Genomic DNA, 23,043 nt, shown 5'->3' with positions numbered 1-23,043 from the left:
CACACCCCACAGATACACAACCTTCCACCAGACACCACAGATACACAACCTTCCACCAGACACCACAGATACACAACCTTCCACCAGACACCACAGATACACAACCTTCCACCAGACACCACAGATACACAACCTTCCACCACACCCCACAGATACACAACCTTCCACCACACCCCACAGATACACAACCTTCCACCAGACACCACAGATACACAACCTTCCACCACACCCCACAGATACACAACCTTCCACCAGACACCACAGATACACAACCTTCCACCACACCCCACAGATACACAACCTTCCACCACACCCCACAGATACACAACCTTCCACCAGACACCACAGATACACAACCTTCCACCAGACACCACAGATACACAACCTTCCACCACACCCCACAGATACACAACCTTCCACCAGACACCACAGATACACAACCTTCCACCAGACACCACAGATACACAACCTTCCACCACACCCCACAGATACACAACCTTCCACCACACCCCACAGATACACAACCTTCCACCACACCCCACAGATACACAACCTTCCACCACACCCCAGATACACAACCTTCCACCACACCCCACAGATACACAACCTTCCACCAGACACCACAGATACACAACCTTCCACCACACCCCACAGATACACAACCTTCCACCACACCCCACAGATACACAACCTTCCACCACACCCCACAGATACACAACCTTCCACCACACCCCACAGATACACAACCTTCCACCAGACACCACAGATACACAACCTTCCACCAGACACCACAGATACACAACCTTCCACCACACCCCACAGATACACAACCTTCCACCACACCCCACAGATACACAACCTTCCACCACACCCCACAGATACACAACCTTCCACCAGACACCACAGATACACAACCTTCCACCACACCCCACAGATACACAACCTTCCACCACACCCCACAGATACACAACCTTCCACCACACCCCACAGATACACAACCTTCCACCACACCCCACAGATACACAACCTTCCACCAGACACCACAGATACACAACCTTCCACCAGACACCACAGATACACAACCTTCCACCACACCCCACAGATACACAACCTTCCACCACACCCCACAGATACACAACCTTCCACCACACCCCACAGATACACAACCTTCCACCAGACACCACCACTACCTTCTCAAACTTCATGCCCCAAACCTGTCTCTGGGGTCTTTGGCATATGTGGTTAGAGGGATGTAAAAGGTGATGGGTGTGGTGTGCAAAACCAGAAATCCCAACACTTGGGATTGGGGAATTCATTACGCTACCCGAGGAGAACCCATCTCAAACAAAACCAAACGAAAAGAACCGGAATGAATGCCCGAGAAACACTGAGGGCTGAAACATGCATCTGTAAACGTAGCATTTTATTAGCAAAATGTTCACATGCCATTCTTCATATGAGTTTTTTAGTGACAGAGCATGCACACTCTATGAGAGCGTACGAGCAGAGTCACGCTGAAGAAACACTCTTCCAGAGTGTGCCAGACCTACTGTCTGCAAACAGAAGTGCACAAAAGAGAAATCTTACAACAAAGAGCAAACAGCCGAGTTTTCTTTTCTCCGCATTTACAAACAAAACGGATATCACACGGTTTACATAGACTTAGGTCCTGCCCAAGGTCGGACTGCAAAAATGGTCATCGAGCATCTATACAGGCTTGGCAAGTCCTCATCCCAGGACTGAGTTACATGTAGGTAAGCAGGCAGTATGTCAGCACTGTGAAGCCGCGGCGGCTTTCAGTTCAGGCGGTTTAGAGTGCTGCCAGGCTTGGGAAACCAGGGGCAACTCCATTTCCACATAGATGCTGTTGTGAAAGGCACCGGTCACTTACTCCCGGCGTTGGGTCTTGACGAGGGATGGCACTCTTGGGAGGGGGAAAAAAAAGGATTGCTGGTACAAGGGCTTAGAATGTCTTTTCTATCTAGATATCTGAATTGGACTTTTAAACTCTCTGACAAGTGCTCTCTTATAGACTCCGTGGAGTTCTGACCCTTCAAGCCCGTCCTCCTATCACTAGCAACCGATCACATTCTGTCAGTGTGGTCACTGTCTACCTCTCCGGCTCAATGCTGCCCACTGCCCTTCTACAAGTCCTGGGGGCTCTTTGCCCCTGAGAGAAGGGTGCGTCACGCGTGCCGAGGTGGCTGGGGCCTGAGGGAGAATTCCCCACCAATCCTGTGGAAGGCAGGCGGTAATTTCTGAAGGTCAGGGTGGTGATTGATGATGGTGTGTGTGACTCACGATGTAAGATGATGGAGAGACTGAGTGGGGTGAGTTAAAAAGAAAAAAAGGATCCTTCCCAGGGCAATAAAGCTCTGGCTATGACGGCCTAACAAATGGCTTTAAAAATAGAGCTCCAGTCAGCGGCTCTGACTACCCAGCTGCCAATCATCCTCACCTACCACGCTGACTGGTTCGTCTTGGTCATGTCATGGGCGTGACCCAAGTTGAGAGACTTTCATGCACCATGCAGTAAACTTCAAATAGGGGTGGGGGTTGAGGGGGAGAGGGGATGGAATTCCAGCCTTTTCCGAGGGGGGGGGAAATGGATTACTTCGGTATAAATGCCAAGTGATAATGATGGCCCAGCGATGTTAGGATTAGTCCTCAAGGCAAACAGTGTTGTGGGCAGGCCTGACCACAGCCTGAAGGAGGGGAGCACAAGTCCTGCTTCATGGAGCAGTGGAGAGAGCACACAGCTTGCCGTTGTTTGACACTTGGGGCCTCTTTGGCGATGCTAGTTCTGAGTAAAGACCATGGGCCCCGTGTGCAATGTGCTATTTTAAAGACGATTCCCTCCAACAGACCGTGGTAAACAACCTGCTTCCAGACCCTGGAAAGTTCCTGGTCGAGAGGCCGCATGCCGGAGCCAGCGGGCTGCTTCTACTGTGCGATTAAGGAGGACATTAAGACCCGTAGTTGAAAACTGTCAATTAAAGGAGGCTCTTTAAAAAAAATCATTGCTGTCTTAGGACTCTCCATTAATTGGCAGATAGAGCTTGGCACTTAAGGCCTGTCTGTGGAGAGCTACCCGGGTTTTTGCTTGTTGTAATTATGAAGCATTTTGATGAGGCACTGGGCACCATAAAATGAACTCACAGCAAATTAAAACATTTTTTCTTAAGTTTGTTAGACATTATGATTTTAATCTCACCGTCTACTATTTATATGGTCTAATCTTGCTATCAAAAATGTTCAACATAATAAAAGGCACCGATGGAAGGCCTGGGACTTTTTTTTTTTATCATTATTAAACTTCTGAATCCTTTTGTTTTGAAGCCAAAATATTCTAGCACATCTATAATTGATTGCTCTCCGAGAGGAAAGAACACAGATATTAGTTATTTCTGATAGTACAGACCATCAAATTAAATGTGATGCATGCTGGTGGAAGTCCTAGCTCCAGAGAGTAAATCACTCTCCTCCCTGCTAAGAGCACCCTGAAGGACGAGGAGAAACTTGGTCATCCCAAGCTCTATCCACCCGCCCTTTGCAGCACATCTAAGGAACCTTGTCTCGGCAGGCCCCTCGCTTGTCACCTTCCAAGATGTGGTAGGGAGGCTCCTGAGGACTGTGGTGTGTGTCCTTCTAATATTTTTTAGATTTTCATTTGCACATAAAACAGGACAAATGCCCTGGAACTCCATTAACATTTCTCGAAAATCAGATAATCAAATTGCCCGGTTTTCTATTACTGGAAGTCGAGACAAGCCTTTCTGCTGCCACGGGAAATTCACTGAGGTCATCCCTCTGAGTCTCGGGCTAAATTCTATCTGACCCTCCTTTTCTAAAGCTGCATGGTGCTCTGTTTATGCTCTCCCTGCTCTGATGTTCAGAATACTTTTTTTAAAAACTATGACATTTACTGATGTGGTGTGGTGGGGTGTGTGTGTGTGTGTGTGTGTGTGTGTGTGTGTGTGTGTATCAGAGGACGACCTGTGGAATTCTTCTCCTTCCATTACATAGGACCCAGGGATGGAACATGTGTTACCAGCCTTCATAGCAGATGCCAACCCCAATGTTTGGCATCATTGGCCTTTTTTTTGAGAAGTCAAGGAGACCAAGCAAGATGTAGTTGACACCTTGAATCCTGAAGGTACACCCCATTTATTCCTTAGAAACAGATGAGCTGTTAAGAGGTGGAACATGTCTTGAAATCAAACAACTGATGAGTATGTTGCTTGTCCCTTCAGAACAAGTTTAAGTGAAGACTTCCGGGAGCTAGCTCCCACGGTCATTCTGTGCTCACTGGTCAAGGTGACAGCCTGCTAAGTTTAATGATAAAAGCCAGCCTCTTTGGCAGCCATGTTCTGAAGCAGGTTGCAGGTTGGCTTAGGGGTCCCAGGTAAGGCTTCTTTCCTGACTCCTGCAGGGTCTTACAGACACACGGGGGTCTCTGTGGATTCTGAAAGGATGTGTATGAAGACATGCTGAGCTGTGCCCCATCAATGTCTTTGCAGCAGAAAGAGACAGAAGGCAATGAACCGTTGCCTTCTGGGATGTGGAGGCTGATGTGCTGGCATGCAGTGTACCCCAAACCAAACCCACCCATCCAAACATGGAACCCTTGAAATATAGCACCAGGCCCTCTGGTCTGGCAGCCCGGGGTGCCAAGAGACAGCTACTTACTACAAAACATCTTCAGTACTCTGTCTCTTAGAGCTTTAGAAAGACCCCGAACCTATTTTCCTCCTGGAGACAAGGAATACATATGAGACTTACAGAGAAGTCCTAAAATTAAAGGCTCCCTCCCTCCCTTTCATCTATTAAAAATTCCACAGGGCAGCTAATCTCAACAAGGATGCCGGCCTCTTCAAGTAGTCAAGCCTCTCATAAGAAAATCTCAAGCTCTGACCTGGGTAGGCAGTTAAGGGACAGGAGCACAATGAGAGGAGGCGGACACTTCAAACGCCATCATCGATGGGAGCAAGGACTGGGTTGTTTTAAGAGGAATAAAGCTCTCAGCTCCCATGTCCAGCACTTGTCTTGGAGGCAGCTGACAGGCGGGCGGCGGACGGACGGACGGCGTTTCACTGGGAGGCAGAAGGGCTTGTAGTAGGTACTCCTCCCAATCACTTCTCAGAGTTTACACTGAAGGACACTTAATCAGGCTCTCCCACTATGTTCCTTTAATCACCAAATGATGGTTAATTAGTTATCGCGGAATCAGAAAAACACTTATGTAGAGGGAGACGTGGAGAGACAGTGGTTCCTCGGACCGGACACCTGCGAGGGGCTTATTCCAGCTCCTCTGAGAGAGATCAATACACACCGGCAGTTAATTAAAGAGCTTCCCTTCCGTTCATTCTTCAAAGTTTTAAAAAATGGCCCTGCGTCACAAGGGAACCAAAGATTTTTAGGGAGGGGCCATGTCTTGACGCCTTTGGAGTGAGGCTATTTCTCTTAAGAAACAGCCAGGGAAATAAGGAATGTATAATAGATTCCTGCTTCATCTAAAATGTGGTCAAAAAGCACTGTGAGTGCATTTTCATATGCATTCTGAAGGAGGAGGAGGGGGAGAGGAGGAAGGGGGGAGGAAGAGGGGAGGAGGAGGGGGGGGAAGAGGAGGGAGTGACGCTCACCGAATAGGACGCTCCCTGTGCTCACCCTGACGAAAGTCTGCTGTCACTGACTACAGCACAGTATCATAAGCAGGACAACCCTGTTTCTAGAGAAGGCTGGTGACAGAGAGGGTGCGGAAGACATGAACACAGAGTCTATGCTTCTCATCCTGTCAAATAGACAAGAAGCCGTGGCCAGTCATTCCCTTTGTGTGACACATGAGGGAAGGCAGTAGGGGCCAGGAGCTGCAGAAGAGAGCAGCCATTGGATGCGCAGAGGGCAGCCTTGTCCACATGAGCCAAAGTCTGACTTTGGTAATGATAGGCAACTTGAGATGGTTACAAGGCCTCGCTCAGGTCTAGTGTCACCTGGGTTGCCACTCTGTTAAACCGTCTCCATTTTACGCATATGGGGAAGGGGCATAAACTAGTAACAATTGTTTTTAAAAGTTTTGACTGTTCAGTTAAGGACAGCTCTGAAAACACAATTTGGTTTGAAATTCAAGCTGTTTCATTTCCTATTTAATCTTGTAAATGTCCTTCCCTTACAATACGCGGGCTGGAAGGGAGCCAAATCAGGCCAGGAACAGATCTCCAGCAGCTTCACTTGGCTGCTTTATTTTAGATTATATTAAACCCTCATCAGGCTCCTGAGGGAAAAGAGTGTGCAGTACTAACAGAAGCAAGAGAAAATAAAGGAGGGAGGGTGAGCCGGGCTGTTAATAAGCAAAGCACTCTTAAAACAGTTGGTCCAAGCTCTCTGGAGGAGCTAAGAGAGGCTCACTCTGGCCCTAGGTGCATGACGGAGGGACGGACGGGTGCTGGGCTCACTCTGGCCCCAGGCAGGAAGGACTAGTCAGGCTTGTCAGGAAGGCATATGTCTTTATTACCATTTCCAGATGGGATGCAGACGGTGAGGGGAGGAGGAAGGAAGCTTCGAGCTAAGTGCTCCATGCTTCTTCTACACAAGGTAAATGGGGCTTCAGAGTTTCCTGTGGGATAGGCTGAAAAACGGGTGGGCACACAGGAGACTGGGCACAGGACTAAATGAGTACTGAAGGGAACTCAGAAGTTATTAATGTATTTACATAATTTATAATTTTAAGCAATGGTATCATAAATATAGACTACAAATTTACATATGCCAGGCAGCACAGTTGTTTTTCCCACCAAAACAAACTGGGCAAAAACCAGAAACAAAACCCATCCCACCAAAAGACTCATTTGCTTTGTCCTGTCCTCTCCTCTTCTTTATAAACCACTGCTCATCAGTTTAGGTACATGCAACTCTGCTGGCTCCAGGCAGCCTGTCCACCCCATGGCCTGGACCAGGAGAGCTTATGTAGAAAGGTGGCCAGAGCTAATGTGCACGGCGGGCTCTGACACATACAGGGTCAGAAGCAAACCAAAGGTGAACCAGCAGCCGCAGCAATGGCGGCCTGCGTGAGTCTACTGTGCGTCAAAGTGCTTTAGAGACGGTGAGAACTGTCCCAGGGACATCCACCCATCTACTTGTGATCACTTCCCACAGCTAAATGACACGACTCTGACACTAGAGATGAGGACCAAGGAGACGACCATCTCTAAGCCTTTCCCTTAAGATCCGTGAAAGTGCTTGTTTCCCTTTACAATGATACATGAATCCTGATTACCAAAGCCCCAGCATTGCAGTCCTACCACCCAGGCATCAGACGCTCCTTCCAGCTAGGTAAACAGCCGGGGACGAGCATGGTCCCTCTGCATGCCAGCCGGAGTCCACCGTCATAGTCTGCAGACAGAGACACCTGCTGCAGTCTTCCAAGAGAACCACACAGACGGTTCTCTGAGTCCTTATTGCATAAAGAGCATGAGGCGGCGGGCGGCAGAGGCAGTGGCAGGGCACGGCTCTCCTGCAGCATCCAGGTCCACCCGCTTCTTCGTCCAGGTCAGGCCCTGGGTGGTCAGCAGCAGCTACGCTTTGGCTCCGACGGCTGTCTTCGGAGTTTGAAGCCCTTGCCGCCAGATGCCGGGCTGGCGTCAGTGGATGGAAGTCTTCGACCTGCAGCAGGGAAGAGGGAAGGAGTGCCTTCTCAGACACTGTTCTGGCCACACAACACAACAGTTTCATCCAGGTCAGACCAGGCAGATGAGCAGGATGACAGGAGCAGAGCGAGCCTCTTCACCTGACGCAGAGTGAGCTGCCTCATGCTGAACCCACCCACAGCACACCTGCCACCTGCCACAGCACCAGGAGCCACGAGTCCTTCAGATGTCACCAGTCCTTAAACTAGCATCCTATATTTCTATTCCAGGATCCAAGTAGGATGCCAGACAGCACTTAGTAAACTTTTTAAATACAAACATGATACTGTACCCGACTCTTCTGTCCCCAAGGATGGTCTCACAACACACAGTGCACCGCTGCTGCTGATAGCTGAGCATGTTCACTGTGTCCTAGACTCACATTCCTCTGCTGATGGGTGTGGATCCCAAGCAACTGCGTGTACGTGTGTGTGTGTGTGTGCATGCGTGTGTGTATGTGTGTGTGTGTGCATATGTGTGTGTGTGGGGGGGTTACACAACAGGACAGAACGGGAGCCAGGGCCCTGGCTCTACCCCAGGGCGTTTATTTGCATAAGCACCACATTCCCATCGACTACCGAGTGCATTTTAGTGTTTCACAGGTGTTGCCAACTGCTTTCTGAAAAGCTGTGCCATTTTGTTTCTTATGACATCACAGGAGAGGGTAGGCTTCACTTTACAGCTCTGTGAGGCTGACGTCAACTTCGAGAAAAACCGTCTATCCCTTTCCACCCACCTGGATAACATGGCTCAAGGCTGCTGTCCGAAGGCTCTCCTGCCCTTCCCCTCTGAGCTATTTCAACACCCAAAAGTCACCAGGACACCAGCAGACGCCGGCCTTGTTTTCCGTGGTGACATTCCCAGAGCTAGTGGCACAGCACCGGGGAAAGGCTGATTGTCTAATCCAGGAAAATAGACAGGGGTCTCTTCAGCAAGGTTGTTGGGTTTCGGTTATAAGGATCTGTTGCTCACACAGTCTACTACCCGTTTATTTGTAAAACTTTAAAAAGAACCCAAAACAAAACCAGGAACAGTTCAACAGAAGACATGCTATATGCAGACATTCAAAAGGCTATGAAGTCTGCTGTCAAAACTTAGGCTGCCTCTCAAGAGCGACCCTAGCTATGTGCTACTCATCAACGCCACGTCTTTACCCTCAGATGAGGAGATGCTCCAGTGAGCCAGTGGCGGGCCACACTGGCTGTCTGATGTCTGCAAAGGACTCTAGAAAGATTTAAATTAATGGCCAAAATGAAACAATGGGACACGTACATAAAAATTCACATCTCTGAGCTATCTAAACTATCACAGATCTGTTCACTCATAAATTCTGGTAGTTGGCAGGCTGAGGCAGGGGGATTGCTCTAAGTTCAAGCCTGAGCTACAAAGTTAAGACTTTGAGGCCCTGTCTCAAAAGAGGAACACAAGATGAAAATCAAACAGTCTTGATCTCCAGACCCCAGAGGGGCCCAGCCATGGGTACTGTTCCCTTGGGTGGCCCTGCATGGCTCTGGTGGTTCCTGCAATTCATGATTTTCACCGTCACCCAGGCCCAGACTCCAGCTTCCAGCTACTTTGGATTTGCACCTAAAGGCAGTTAGTGGGTAAATGCACTGTGCTTGGTTGACTACTCTCTATCTGGGAGCTGGCTATGCTCAGTGCCAGCAAATCATCCAGCTCTTTGAGGCCTGCCTATACTGTCAGGCCTCAGCTCCCATCCCACTGCCTCAAAGAGACCTTCCCTAACTGTCTTCCTTCATCAGGCCTCAGCTTCCAACTCTTCCCCACAGGGGCTTTCCGTCTGCACACATTCTCACATCTATACAACTGCTTTCTTCATACCTTTTATTATTATGTGAAATGACCCTATTTATCTGGAGTTCACCGCCCAACTCTCTCAACAGAACATGCACTCTCAAAGAGCACGGGCTGTGTCTATTTTCCTTAGGCTGATCCCTTGAGTCTGGAACAGTTCCCAATAAACATTTGGATGAATTTGAATGAAATGAATAAACACGGATGTGATCTGCAGAGAATCCCAAGGCTCCAGGCGGCCTCCTCTCACTTACCCTACCGCATCAGCCTGTTAACACTCTGAGGGAAGAGAAGGGGAAGACGATTAACCCTTTCCATGCCGAGGACTGATTGGAGGTTTTCTTACAAACAGATCATATACACATTTCATTTCCCTTGAGGTATTCTGTTCTTTTCTTCTTCTCAGAATCTTTAGTAGTGTGAACTCTGTGTATGTCTGCATATAGGTCTAAGCACAAAAGCACAGCTGTGCACAGGGCCAACAGTCTTAGAGCCCCTGGAGCTTGAGTTACACATGGAGCTGTGAGCATGTGGGTACTGGGAATCAAACTCAGGTCCTCTGGCAGAGCAGTATACGGCCCTAGCTGCTGAGCCAACTTCCCAGACCTTATATTGTTCATGTCTGATGGTTCTGGATGAGTAACTGAGACCTATTTAGAAGAGGAGAGAGGGGTTGGGGATTTAGCTCAGTGGTAGAGCGCTTGCTTAGAAAGCACAAGGCCCTGGGTTCGGTCCTCAGCTCCGAAAAAGAGAAAAGAAAAAAAAAAAAAAAAAAAAAAAAGAGGAGAGCATGGAATGGCTTTGACACTGAGAGCATTCTTTCTGGAAAGGAGATTATCACGTAACGCCCAAAAACACTACATGAAAGACACTGGCTCTTCTTCATCTGCTCAAATCTCCTTTTATGGACAGTCTCTGAGACTACACCAAACAAGGTGAGATTTGTGTGAGAGAGAGCACTGTGTTTGTGTTTGCCCTGAACTGAGGAGACTTGAGACTTGCGAGACGCAGTGGTACTTACTAATTTCTATAAAGAGTTCATTTATGTTTATTGCATTTTTTGCGCTGGTTTCTACAAAGATGGCATGAATGGAATCGGCGTAGTCCTTGGCATCTCTCTCCATGACTTCTCTGGAAGGAAATAATTGCTAGTCAGAGAGAGATTCTGCCCCTTAAGACCTCCCCCAGCCCCCATGCAAACAGAAGGATGTTTGGATCAGCTGTGGCGTGAGTTACATGATCTTTCTGATAATGTTTTCTATAACCTCTATACTAAACACCCCCAACTCCCAGAGAAAACAAAGCCAAGGCCCTTCCTTTGGGAATCAGATGTGATACACAGCAATTGTCGATAAAATGGACTTTTTGTATTCAGGTATTTAATGTCACAGCAGCCCGGGGAGGCAATGATCTCAGATAATGCTGTGTGTGATACCACTAATGTTAGAGTAAATTACACACCTGTCTACATGTAATATAATTAACTCCAAATGCCTTAAGTCTTCATTTTAGCTTGAAACTTCAGGGCCAACCATGTAACACAAGAAATTTTTCAATGTCAGAGATAAAATAAAAGCTAGACTCTTACCCTGGCTATGGCTCATTAGAAAAGGAACACACAATCGGCACGGGAATCTCTCGGCTAATAACTCACCTGACATCAGTAAGATCGCACTTGTTCCCTGCAATGGCAACAACAATGCTAGGGGGGCCGTGCTGACGGAGCTCTCTCACCCAGTTCTTCAAAGTTGAGAACGTCTCCTGCAGTACGGAAAGAGAGTAGCTAGAGGACTGAGCAGTGCACGATAGCAGCTAGGAAAAAGGAGTAAGTCTTACTTCTTTTGTGATGTCATAGACGATGATGGCTGCTGCTGACCCTCGGTAGTACATGGGTGCCAACGCGCGGAACTGCAGAGGGAGAAGCAGCCATGAGACCGAGGCCGGGAGAGGTGTCCTCTTACCAGACTTTGAAGCCCAGTATCCCCACAGAAAAGGCGATCTTTCTCTGAAGCCACAGAAGACGCCATAGTGCTTTACAGCAGAAGAACCCACAGTCACCAAGGCGAAGACAGATGCTAGTACAGGAGTGTCTCAGAAGACAGTCTTGAAACGGCTTTAGAGGAACTGAATATGGGGCAATAGACAAGTGTTTCAGCTACAAAGCTTTTTAATTGAACTCAATGTTGTAATTCCCAAATTCATTTGTTCAATAGTCCTTTAAACTTTGGCTTCCCAAACTAAGGAGATAAAAGCATGCTGTGAATGGCTCTCCCGAGAAGCGGCTGCATTACTGGGTGTCAAGAGATCACACTGTAATCTAGACGGTGATTGTCCTAGACATGAATGCACATTTAAATTCACTGCTTGAATGAGTTTGCAATGCTTTTCTGACATCTCCATACATAGGTCTCATCTCTCTTCCACAATGTCACAATGCGAGCACAGTTTCTGCCTCCACTCACCACACACTAGAGAGGGACTCAGAAGGCAGAAGGACCATCCTCAAAGCAAGGGTAATTCAATGGGCCACTTCCTTGGATGAATGTGAGATAGAAAAGGTAAAGCTCTTTCCTCACTCAAATCTGGGTCTTGGGCAAATGCCCCAGTGTGGTGTTCCCCTACCAAGGGTCACACCATCATCTTATACCCTGGCTTCGAAGCCTGGTCCCCAAGAGTGATGTGCCATCCATGTACTGTGTCCTGCTCCCTTTGTGGTGGCTGGTTGGTAGGCACTCTCCTCAGAGAGCACTGGGTGTACATACTGAACACACACAGCATTCCTGTGACTCTTTAGCGTCTCTGAGTTCATCGTTGTCCCCTTCTGATAAAGTAGTGACATTTGGACTGCAACCCCCACAAGGGAAGATGCATGAGGTCTGGCACTTTTGTCACTTCTGCCCACTCAGTGGAGTGCTTGGTTCTTTTTATCTAAGAATGTATCTGCTATGTCTAGACACAGGTCTAGGGCTTTATTGCAAATTTGATCAATTTTTTAAAAATGCCCCTGTTCCTTTCTCCCTCCCTTCTAAACTAAGTTTGGTATCCGGTTGGTCTTGAATTCATGATGCAGTCAAGGATGCCCTAAGCTGCTGCTATGCCTGCCTCCCTCTCTTGGATGAAGGATTACTGGCATGAGCCCCACGTCCGGCTTATGTGGTGATGGGAATCAGACTCTAGGTTTGTGTGCCCAGCCTCAGCCCCTTCTCTTAGCTTTTTAGCTATACCTTCCTGCATCACTTATTAGGTGGTTGTTCTCAAAACTACAATATAACTTTCTCTGGTCCATTTCTATTCCAAACGCATGCTTCCTATAAAACAGCAGAACCCTACATGGGTCTAACCTTGCCTATAAAACAGCAGAAACTTACATGGGTCTAACCTTGCCTATAAAACAACCGAACCTTACATGGGTCTAACCTTGCCTATAAAACAAAACAGCAGAACCTTACATGGGTCTAACCTTGCCTATAAGACAGCAGAACCTTATGTGGGTCTAACCTTGCCTATTAGAATCTTGCATGAATGTAACCTCATCTATTTCACCATCCTTTGGTTGCTGTTGGTAAATGCTTCGAGTGCATACTAACAGCTCAAAGAACCACTAGCTGTCCAGAGGCCGTGAGGAGGAAGAGAGACCATGCTGTCCACCCGTGTCAGCAGCAGTGCCCTCATCTGTCGGGAGGACTCCGTGGTCATCTCTAGGGCTGCTGCTACTCAACTCTCACTTTGGCCTTCCCAAGACAACTTTGATTTTGTATCTGGGAGATGGTTGTGGCAGACAGACTTGTTTGCACACCTACTGTGTGCTAGACTCTGCCCACTGGCCTGCCTCCCCTGCTTCTGAGAGACCAACCCCATTCACATTGTTCTCTGGATTTTTCTCTTTATCTTCAGTTTGGGGCAATTTAACTAGGGCCCTTGTTGTATTTAAAGGTTTGCTGAAGGCCTGAGACATGAGAGTTAATGGTTCACCGAAGTGGAACCAACCATGGGAAAACTGTCTTTCTTCTGCACCCCATCACTTGCGTCTTCATCCCCTCTGGGTGCCGGTGCTGCTGACACTGCCCAGACATCCTGGCCTCTTTCCTTGTTCTTCCAAGTGATCTGTTCTATGGACACTGTGGCTCTCGGTCTTCACATCTGCACTATATTCCTTCTGCACAGCTTCCTGTCTGCAGCTGGCCTGACACTGTGAGCCTTGGACACATTTAAAGGCCTGCTTTGAACTCTGGTCCAGATTCTCATCATGGGTTCATCCTCTGTCCTCGATTCCCCACACAACAACGTTAACAAATGACCACACCCTGGCCAGCTGACACACTGTCATTTTGAAGAATGGTAACTGTCATCATCCTGAGACTCATTTTGAACACTGTTAAGATGGCTATACTAGGACTGGATCTGAAGTCCAGAACACTGTCTCTCTTCTGAATGAGATACTTCATCAGAATGCTCAATACTTTTATCAACGCCCTCTAATGTGCGGCCTGGATTTAAACTCCAGCTCTGTTGTAAGAGGCAGCAGTGAGACAGCAGTGAGTGAGACAGTCTTGTTTAGCAATGTCCCTCTGTGCATTCAGAAGGCTTGAGGAGGGGCCTACTTTCTAGGTGGTTGTTTCCAGGGTTGCTGCTCTTGCCCAGTTGCTCTAGCACTCTCAGACATCTCTCATATTCATAATCTGAAAAAGACATTTCCCCGTTGGGTGGTAGTGGCACACTCCTTTAATCCCAGCACTTGACAGGCAGAGGCTGTCTTTTGAGTTTGGGACTAGCCTGGTCTACAGACTGCACTCCAGGACAACTAGGGCTATAAAGAGGGACTCTGCTTTGAAAAACAAAAACCAATTAAGCAAAGAAGACATTTCCTGCTTGACTCTTTGCCACCCTGTGCCCTAGTCCTGGGAGCTAGCTGGGTGTCCTGTGAGACCTGAGCCACGCCTGCCGATTGATGTTGCCTCAGCCTTGCTCACTGGTTGCTGGGCAGGATGTTCAAACAGCTACTCTGTAAAGTACGCCCACATCTGTAAGCCAAGAGCAGTAACATTACAGGCCATTAGGACTGACACTCCCCTGCTGACTCTGAAAGTCTCCCTGGTGTTCTGATGAAGGAAGAAGACCAACACAGATAAGGAGATCCCAAAGCAGTCGTCCCCAAACCTGGCTTTGGGTTAGGGGACAGCAAGCAGCATCAGCTCTGTGGCCCTCTTACTCCTGTCACAGTACTACTGTGAAGTATAAGAACAGACAATGAGCAGACAAGCATGGCTGTGTTCCAATAAAACTTACTTACAAGAGTGGGTACTGGTTCAACATGGCCCACAGTCTGCCAATTCCAACTCTCGATGCTCTTACGTTAACCTTGTCCTAGTTTAAGTACTTACAACTGCTCATGAGAGTACTTTGAAAACTGATGGCCTTCATGCTGTTCTGACCTCTGTGAACAGTGAGCCAGAGGAAGCAGAGGAAACAAGAGTTGTGAACACAGCCATTACAGATGTGCCATACGGGCAGGCAGCACTGGGGATACTGCCCTGTACTTATGGTGGATTTACGACACACACTCGGGGTAGCCACCTGTGTCTGTGCTGGGGTTAAGAGGAACAAGACAAACTCACTCAAATTGCAAACAGTGGACAAAGCACTCACAGATGCTTAGTCTTAAGAAAATAAACATAACTGAAAACAAGTTTCATTTAACCCAGCTTTTGAGAAACCTCAGGCTTAATTTTACAGCCAGGAGCTGAATTTTAGAGTGGTGAGGAGATGGCCTGGTGAACGGCTTCTGTTAGGAATGTGCAAGCACCACATGGAAGCTTTCACTTCACAGTGGACTCTCCCAGGCCTCCTAGAAACAGACACTTTGAAAACACACCTGAGGGCTCCTGTCTGTTTTCCTAGGTGCTTCCTGACTTTCTGATATCCAAACCGTTGTCTTCTCTTCTCCACACTTCTTTCCTTTTCATAGAGCAAGCTCCCTCAGTCAAGGACTCCAAAACCATTCAATTCTTACTCGCTTTCATCAACTTAGTGAAATCACTCTGTGATCCGTGGAAACTTGTCAGAAAAGCCATCGTTCAGAACTGTGTGTAGCCACAGATGTGTGGGTCAAATGGGGAGGCCGACTGCTCCGTTCATCAAAAGCCTTTTCTTTCTGTGATGGTTTTGGGTCCCCACCAACAATCTCAACACTAGAGAGTTAAGCAATAAGCATGTTCACATCCGAGACTTGTCACTGGAGTCACGTGTGACCCATAGTAGGCAGACGGGCTGTCTGTCCTTATTTGTCTCAAGGTGGACTACCAAGCAGCTGACAAGAATACTAACATTGAAGCCAGGTACCAGGCGCTACGCACCAGAAAGGTAGTCCCTGCCTCTCAGAGGCCACAGTCTAATGCAAGACAGAAAGATAAAAAATATGTGACAATCTCATGGTTGAGTGCAAGCAAAGTTTAGGACATAGAGTTAATCTGCTGCTCCCCAATTAACTCCTGGGCATTAACTTGTCCTCAGGTACTGGGACCACAGCAGTAAGCAAGACACTGCAGGCCCAGTTCCCAGTACCTACATCTCAGTGAGAGAAGCTGTCAATAAAGGCGGACAGCTGAGCAAACATTACCATTTGGAAAGAGAATGAACATGGGCAATGACAGAGACGGAGCCTGAAGCCTGCTCAGGTACAGTGAGGTACAGAAAACACTGAGGTATGACATTTGCCTGATCCACAGCTGGTAAGCCAGTGAGTGCTAGAGGAGGTGTGTGCTAGCGAGAAGGACCCATGTATGTGAAGGCTGGATGGCAGGTCATCGGGCAGAGAGAGCAGTGTACCAGGACACATGGGCTTCTTGGGTCACGTAGAACATAGCTAGATGGTAAGGATCAGCAAGAAGACAGTAGTTATTGTTCCCCACAATGTTTGGGTCCTCGTGAATAGTGACACGGGTCAGGACTGGGCCGAGGAAAACAGGGACAGAGGAAAAGGCTATAAAACACTTGAGTGATCGTGAAGGCAGCTGAAGGCAGCAGAGTGGAGAGCTGAAGAAGCGAATGGCCAACAGCTGCTGGGAAGAATGCACGACACCCTCCAGATCTGAGTGTGAAAAGCACAGCTTTCTGGCAACAGGGGTGTTAGCACAGCTCCTCTCAGTGACAGGAGGAGGCTCCATGGCTGGAGAGTTGAAGGATGGAGAGACAAACGATAGGACACAGAGCTGCATGCACACTGGAGAAGCACACAAGCTGACTGGTAAGAAGAGGCGGAGCGGAGTCCAACCTTGAAGACCTAGCCCTGGATATATGGCCATCCTTGAACTAACCCTCAAGTCTGGAGCCCTGGGCATGTCCTTCTTCACGGTCAAACCTGTAAGGGTGACTGAGACCTGGGACCCAGTGCAAGGACACATCTGTCACTTCTAAGGAAAGTCCATGCCTCTGGCTAACGACACAGTCCTAGGGCAGCGTGTACACACACCCAGAGGACTCTGGGAAGCCATGTCTCTACAGGTTGGAAGAGTGATGGCTGCTGTGCTAACGTCCATTCTAGACTCACACCCGCTACCAGAACAGGAGGGTGGCAGCCTGATCAGTGACACACACAATTCAAACTGAAGGCGGCCAACAGTGAGGCTGAGGTGTGACCTCTGCTCAAATGCACAGGGAGATACCAGTGTAGCCTTCCTCCATTTGTCCGGGTGACTCTTGTCAGCTTCTCTGCCACACGGGATCCATGCTGTCTTAGCTAAGAGCGTGATGACAAACCATTTTTCTGATAACTTTGTCCCCATCACATGTCTATCCCTGCTCCCCGCTTCCTCAGATGCTTTCTGTCGGTGCAGCTGCGGCTCTCTGCAGAGCGAGGACAGACAGAGCTATGGACAGGCCCCCTGCCAGGCGTTTAAGTGTCTGTCGCAAGGCACTGCATTAACAAATCTATCCACTTCAACCTCCAAGTTTATGTGCTGCAAAGTTCCATCTTTTAGCTTTTAAAAGGCGGCTATAAATGAGCTGTGCCTAATTTTCCCTGTCTACCACTAATTCTTTACATCTGTACTAGAGGACAGAGCCTCAAATCACACACTCTGTTCAAGGAACTTTATCAGGCCTGTTAGTCAGCATTTACTTTAAGACACTGAAAAGTATAAAAATGCCCTCAGTGCCCATTATCACTTCCTCTGTCAGTGGACTTGCGGCTCTGACTGAGAAGAAGCAGGCTGGCCCATGCAAATGGAAGCGAATGTGCCTTGGTGCAGAGAAGTTAGGAGTGGCGGATGGGAGCGGCGGATGGCAGGGACAATGACAGTTTAGTTGGAGCTGTAATTTGGTTTGGGCCTCAGAAGAACATAATAAATTAAAGAGCAACTTACTCGTTCTTGTCCAGCTGTATCCCAGATTAGGAATTTATGTAGCTCATTTTGGTACTGGACAGTCTTGGTCATAAAAGATGCCCTATAAAGAGAGACCTAAATGATCAGAACACAGTTATTTAACACCGTTGTCCAGCCCCCTTCAAATCATCACTTCAGACTTAGCACTCAGGATCCCAGCTCCCCACTCTATCCTCACCATGTCTCTCTGGAGTGCTGGGGGTAGCCAGATGCTGGCTGCAGCCTTTGCTAAAATAAAGCATTAGGCTCATCTGCCTGACAGAGGAGGAAGCCTAGGAACTGAGAGACAGGTCAGTAGTGAGGAGCCTTGGCCTCCTCCTTAAAGTGCACGGCGCTGCCATTCAAACAGGTGGGTGTCATAAGAAAGCTTTCTTTGAATAGGGTTTATTTTCTTTTGTTCTTGTGAGGCTGTTTTCTGTGTGCACTTACAAGGCAAGCACTCTTATTTGCTGAATGATGGATCACTGGTCCCATGAGAAGGCCGTCTAAAGACCACTGTACACTAGTCACAACACCTTAGGCATTTTGGATCTCCCCCCAGTTGTCAGAACACATACCAGACAAACAGCCACGGAAGAGCAAGGGCAACATGGGAGCTCCTAGATTATGATGCTAAACAGAAGTGGACAGGTGGCTTCTGGGACAGCTGAACCAAGGTGGTGGTGATCTCTGTACTAGATCACTGTGCTTCTTGAACACAGCAGGCTTCTCATCCGAGGCAGCCATAGGACACTTTCCAACCATGCATGGTCACACTCAAGTGTTTGTTATTGGAGGACCCGATACATTTTGCAGGACCTTGAGTAAATCTACCTGCGCATTTCTGAGGAGCCCCAAAACCTCAGCACAAGCCTAACACTATCAAGCCTGAGACGTAGGCCTAGAGCTACCCTCTGTGGAGTTCTTTGTTTCCTGACTCTGGTTCAAAGAACCTAGAAGTAAATGGCCTTCTAGGGTAAACAGCCTGTGTGTGTGTGTGTGTGTGTGTGTGTGTGTGTGTGTGTGTTCCTTAAAGATGGGTTTCCCTACGTAGCCCAGCCTAGTCTTGAACTCACAATCGCTTCAGTCTCTGAACGGTGAGATTATAGGTCTATCAGCACACCAGACCTGAGCTGTATTTGAGCTGTACCCCAGTCACTGCAGTCCAGAGGACGATTCATGACCAGACATTCTCAGGCGTGCCCCAGCTTTAATTAGAGGCAATCTTCAGGACTGCTGGAAGACTACTGAGTGCCTCAAGTATCAGAATTCTTAGAAATACTTATGCAAATTCATGGCCCAGCAGGCAGCCTCCCAAATCCCAGCTAAGGATGGAAAGTAAGTGGAGAAGCAAATCCTAGCTATACTGCCAGGTGCTGCCTGCCCCATGCAGCCCCAGGGTCTCCATAAGTTCAAGTATTAGAAACTTCTGGTGAGCCACTCTGACTAAATCAACAACTAAAACAGCAACAGGACTCCTCACTCCAGAAAGACCTAGTAGTCAGAGACCGCATGGCTCTGGGGAAGGTGAGGAGAGAAGACTTATCTCCAGAGGTGTTACTGCTCAGGAAACATTCAGTTTAAACTCTCCACCAAGTCCTAAAAGCTTGCCACTCAGCTTTAACCCACAACACTGTGGTGCTCTGTGAGTGTGACACAGGAACTGAGAGCCAGCATGTGGAAGACACATGGTGACTGCTGGATGGACAGGACAGGCCGCATTCCTGGTAGACTGAAAGCTGAGGAAGGAAGATGCAGATGGAGAGCTGCTTCCTTAAGCTCAGAACTCCTGCACGTCCTCCCTGCCTTCAACCAGTTCCTTTAATGAAAACAGACTTCCATGAGTCAGAGGATACAGACCCAGCAGTGAGGTCTTCAATATCCAAGAATGAGTCCCAGCACCCCACACAGCCCCCACTGCACATCCTTCCAGGACACCCACAGTCTTCCTCTGTAGCAGGGCACTGTTTGCAACTGTCTCTTTGCTGTCCTGGAGCTTAGTCAACATTTACCGTGGTTGCCCACAAGCTATGTGGAGTCCACACCCCCAACTTCCCGCATAAAGAACAAAGTGTCACTCGAACACTAGGAAAGAGTACAGGTCAGAGAAGGCTCTGCTCCAGCTCGGTTACAATGAAGCAGAAGGAAGTGGTGCAGTAGGGCAGGGCTGCCTTGGTGAGGGTTAGACTTGCCTTCTGCTCATAGCTGCCTCAACCCTTGTACTAGCCACAGGCTTCAAGCAAACCTGGGATGGTTGCAGACACTCACTGTGCTCCCCCCCCATCATGGTCACGAGAGCCTTTGCAATTCTTCTCTGTACAAGACATCAAATTTGGTGCTCACTCATGGGTTGAACCTCCAGGTCCCAGTCTGTCACTCTCTCACCTCCTCCTGAGCCCTTAAGATGTCTCTTTACTCTATAGCACCAAGCATCCCTGCTGATTTTAAGATAGTGAAAGCCCGACTTGTCTCAAATCACTTTATCCTTGATATAATAGATTTGCACTCTCTATAGTAGTAACATCTAGACTAGTATCAGACTTGGGAGTAATGGTGCCTACTGCTTCACAATGGTTGTCAAAGCTACAGTGAGGTCTACGGAGGGCAGGACTTGCTGTAACTCATCTAATATACAATGGGTACACTTTACCACACAACACAGTGTCTACCCCACACTGGTCCCAACTTCTAGGCTGTCAGTCACACACGTGAAGCCTGCCTTTCACACCATGTGACCATGCCTGTCTTTTATTAACTTGCATTCAGTTTTATGATAAGAGTTGTCTGGGTCTTCCTTTTATATTTAGTCTACACTCAAATCTCAGCCCCTGAAATAAATCCTTAAAGCAAACCCTAATCTTTGGGTGACTTTACTCCAATTTCCTGCCATCATCGCTCCTCTAATGTTCAAGTTAAATGACATGGAGGGTATAACTTTTGTGTCTTGTATTTTTAAAAAATAGGCCCTAGTTCCCTGCCATTCAAAGAATACATTTCTATTTCCCAGCCTGCCTTCTCCCTGTTTGGGAAGTGTATTTTTCACTACTGAACTGCCTCTCTTCAGTCTCTGCAGCAGATCTAAAGTTCCTACTACATTATTTCTTAAAGCTACCACACCTTTCATATGCTTCTCCATTTTTCATGACATTCTAAAAATATGACTTCCACGCACATCAAGTAGTATGTGTTCTCAATGAAAGTACTCGCTACAAAGTGCTTTAATTTTTTCTTCCTTTAACTTCAGCAACTTGTTTACCTCACCTGGAATAAAGATGTGCAATGAAATCACTGCAGACTCCCTACTTTGAGATCTTTCTAGTGACTGGCACATGAGGTGAGGTTACCTCCGCCGGGCATGCTGAGAAGGAACAATTCAGCACGCTGTCAAATGAACACCCTAGATCTCGAGGTTACACATGCTGACAGCCCACTGCTAGACACAAACTAACACGGACAAGAAGAGATGAGCACAGGCGACCCTTAGGTCCTCTAAGGTCAGAGACGAAGGTCTTGGGAAGGTGAAGGGCGGTACAAAGAGCGACTGGGCCCCAGAGGGGATCTGCTGAGCAGAGGGAACATCTACCTGGGACAGCATCCTTAAAGCCTAGATGTTGCCTGTGTGTGTGGTCAATGTCTATAATCTCAACGTCTGGAGTCTAAGGTAGGAAGCCCTTGGGTTCTAGCAGAGGTCTTAGGCGTGCCCACGTGCTGTGATGAGCACCTACAGTGACAGCTCTCTCACCTTTCTTTCTGTGCCCTCGCTGTCTGAACCTAGCCATGTGTAAGGCAGGGCCAGCAGCCCACACTGCAGCTGCCAACCACGCACACCAGTGCATGCATCCCAGACTGTCTCCAGGGGTGTGCTCATTCCCTACACATTCTTTATCTTCTGCATCTTGGTTACATTTTCACATTTTTGGGGGAAAATATTGAAAACCTAGCAAGATATTTATTTAAACAGAAAAAATATAAAGAGTTTGGTCTCCCCTTTCTTATACTTTTAATGAATAACAATACTTTCATATCATAAACAATAAAGTCAACAATAACAACACAGCTAAGTATCAGCTGCTGTCATGCCCTCTTCCCATTTCCTTGCTTGTGTGTAAACTTAGAGCACGACCGTAAACTTCTGGACTGTGACTCTATTGTCACTGTCTCTGTTCAGGGTCAGAGTCATGGACAGGGATGCTGGGATCCCAGGACAGTCAACTGGACCCCAGCTGGAGCACTGTGTGCCTTATTGCTCCAAACACTTGATCTTCCAGTCTTGTACAGACACTGGTTGGCAAGAGGAATACGACCTTCCCACAGCACTTGAGAAACTCAACTGGGAGGGCTGGTCAGGGGGACAAACACTTTGGAAGACCTTACAAGGCTCTTCACAAAAGGGACTATGAGCAGCCAGAGCCAGGCAGTGGTTTCCTTTGTTTTGTTCTGATTTGGTTTAGGTTGTCAAGACAGAGTTTCTCTGTGCAGCTCTGACTGTCCTGGGATTCGCTCTGTAGACAGGCTGGCCTCGAAGTCAAGAACGAAAGTGTGTGCCACTGTGTGGCTCCAGCAGGTGACCTGAAGATGAAGTAGAGCGTGGGCCTGGAGGATGGCAGAAGAGGCCACAAGCCAAGGCAGTCAGTCACTAGAAGGCAGTCAGTCACTAGAAGGCAGTCAGTCACTAGAAGGCAGTCAGTCACTACAGTCACTAGAAGGCAGTCAGTCACTACAGTCACTAGAAGACAGTCAGTCACTAGAAGGCAGTCAGTCACTAGAAGGCAGTCAGTCACTAGAAGGCAGTCAGTCACTAGAAGACAGTCAGTCACTAGAAGGCAGTCAGTCACTACAGTCACTAGAAGACAGTCAGTCACTAGAAGGCAGTCAGTCACTAGAAGGCAGTCAGTCACTAGAAGACAGTCAGTCACTAGAAGGCAGTCAGTCACTAGAAGGCAGTCAGTCACTAGAAGACAGTCAGTCACTAGAAGGCAGTCAGTCACTACAGTCACTAGAAGGCAGTCAGTCACTACAGTCACTAGAAGACAGTCAGTCACTAGAAGACAGTCAGTCACTAGAAGACAGTCAGTCACTAGAAGACAGTCAGTCACTAGAAGGCACTCTGTCACTAGAAGACAGACAGTCAGTCACTAGAAGGCAGTCAGTCACTAGAAGGCAGTCAGTCACTAGAAGGCAGTCAG

General features: G+C 48.0%; 1 protein-coding gene across 2 annotated transcripts in view; it reads right to left on the bottom strand.

Annotated features, from left to right (window-relative positions):
- Positions 1-1,406: 1,406 nt before the first annotated feature.
- The window catches only part of Rab22a (RAB22A, member RAS oncogene family), a 46,655-nt gene continuing 25,018 nt past the window's right edge, over positions 1,407-23,043 (bottom strand). Inside the window, exons 3-7 of one of the 2 annotated variants that reach the window (NM_001398945.1) lie at positions 17,858-17,939; positions 11,334-11,405; positions 11,152-11,258; positions 10,519-10,628; positions 1,407-7,659 (exon numbers count right to left, since the gene is read on the bottom strand). In NM_001398945.1, coding sequence (NP_001385874.1) covers positions 7,562-7,659; positions 10,519-10,628; positions 11,152-11,258; positions 11,334-11,405; positions 17,858-17,939 — 469 coding nt within the window. In that variant the 3' untranslated portion in view covers positions 1,407-7,561. Of the gene's footprint in view, positions 7,660-9,510; positions 10,629-11,151; positions 11,259-11,333; positions 11,406-17,857; positions 17,940-23,043 lie in introns of those variants that run through there. The other variant, XM_063284293.1, reaches the window with a different exon arrangement.

This window comes from Rattus norvegicus, chromosome 3, assembly GCF_036323735.1.
Source record: "Rattus norvegicus strain BN/NHsdMcwi chromosome 3, GRCr8, whole genome shotgun sequence".
Taxonomy (NCBI): Eukaryota; Metazoa; Chordata; class Mammalia; order Rodentia; family Muridae; genus Rattus; species Rattus norvegicus.
The sequence above is the reverse complement of the archived record's forward strand: the minus strand, read 5'-3'. Positions and strand labels throughout refer to the sequence as shown.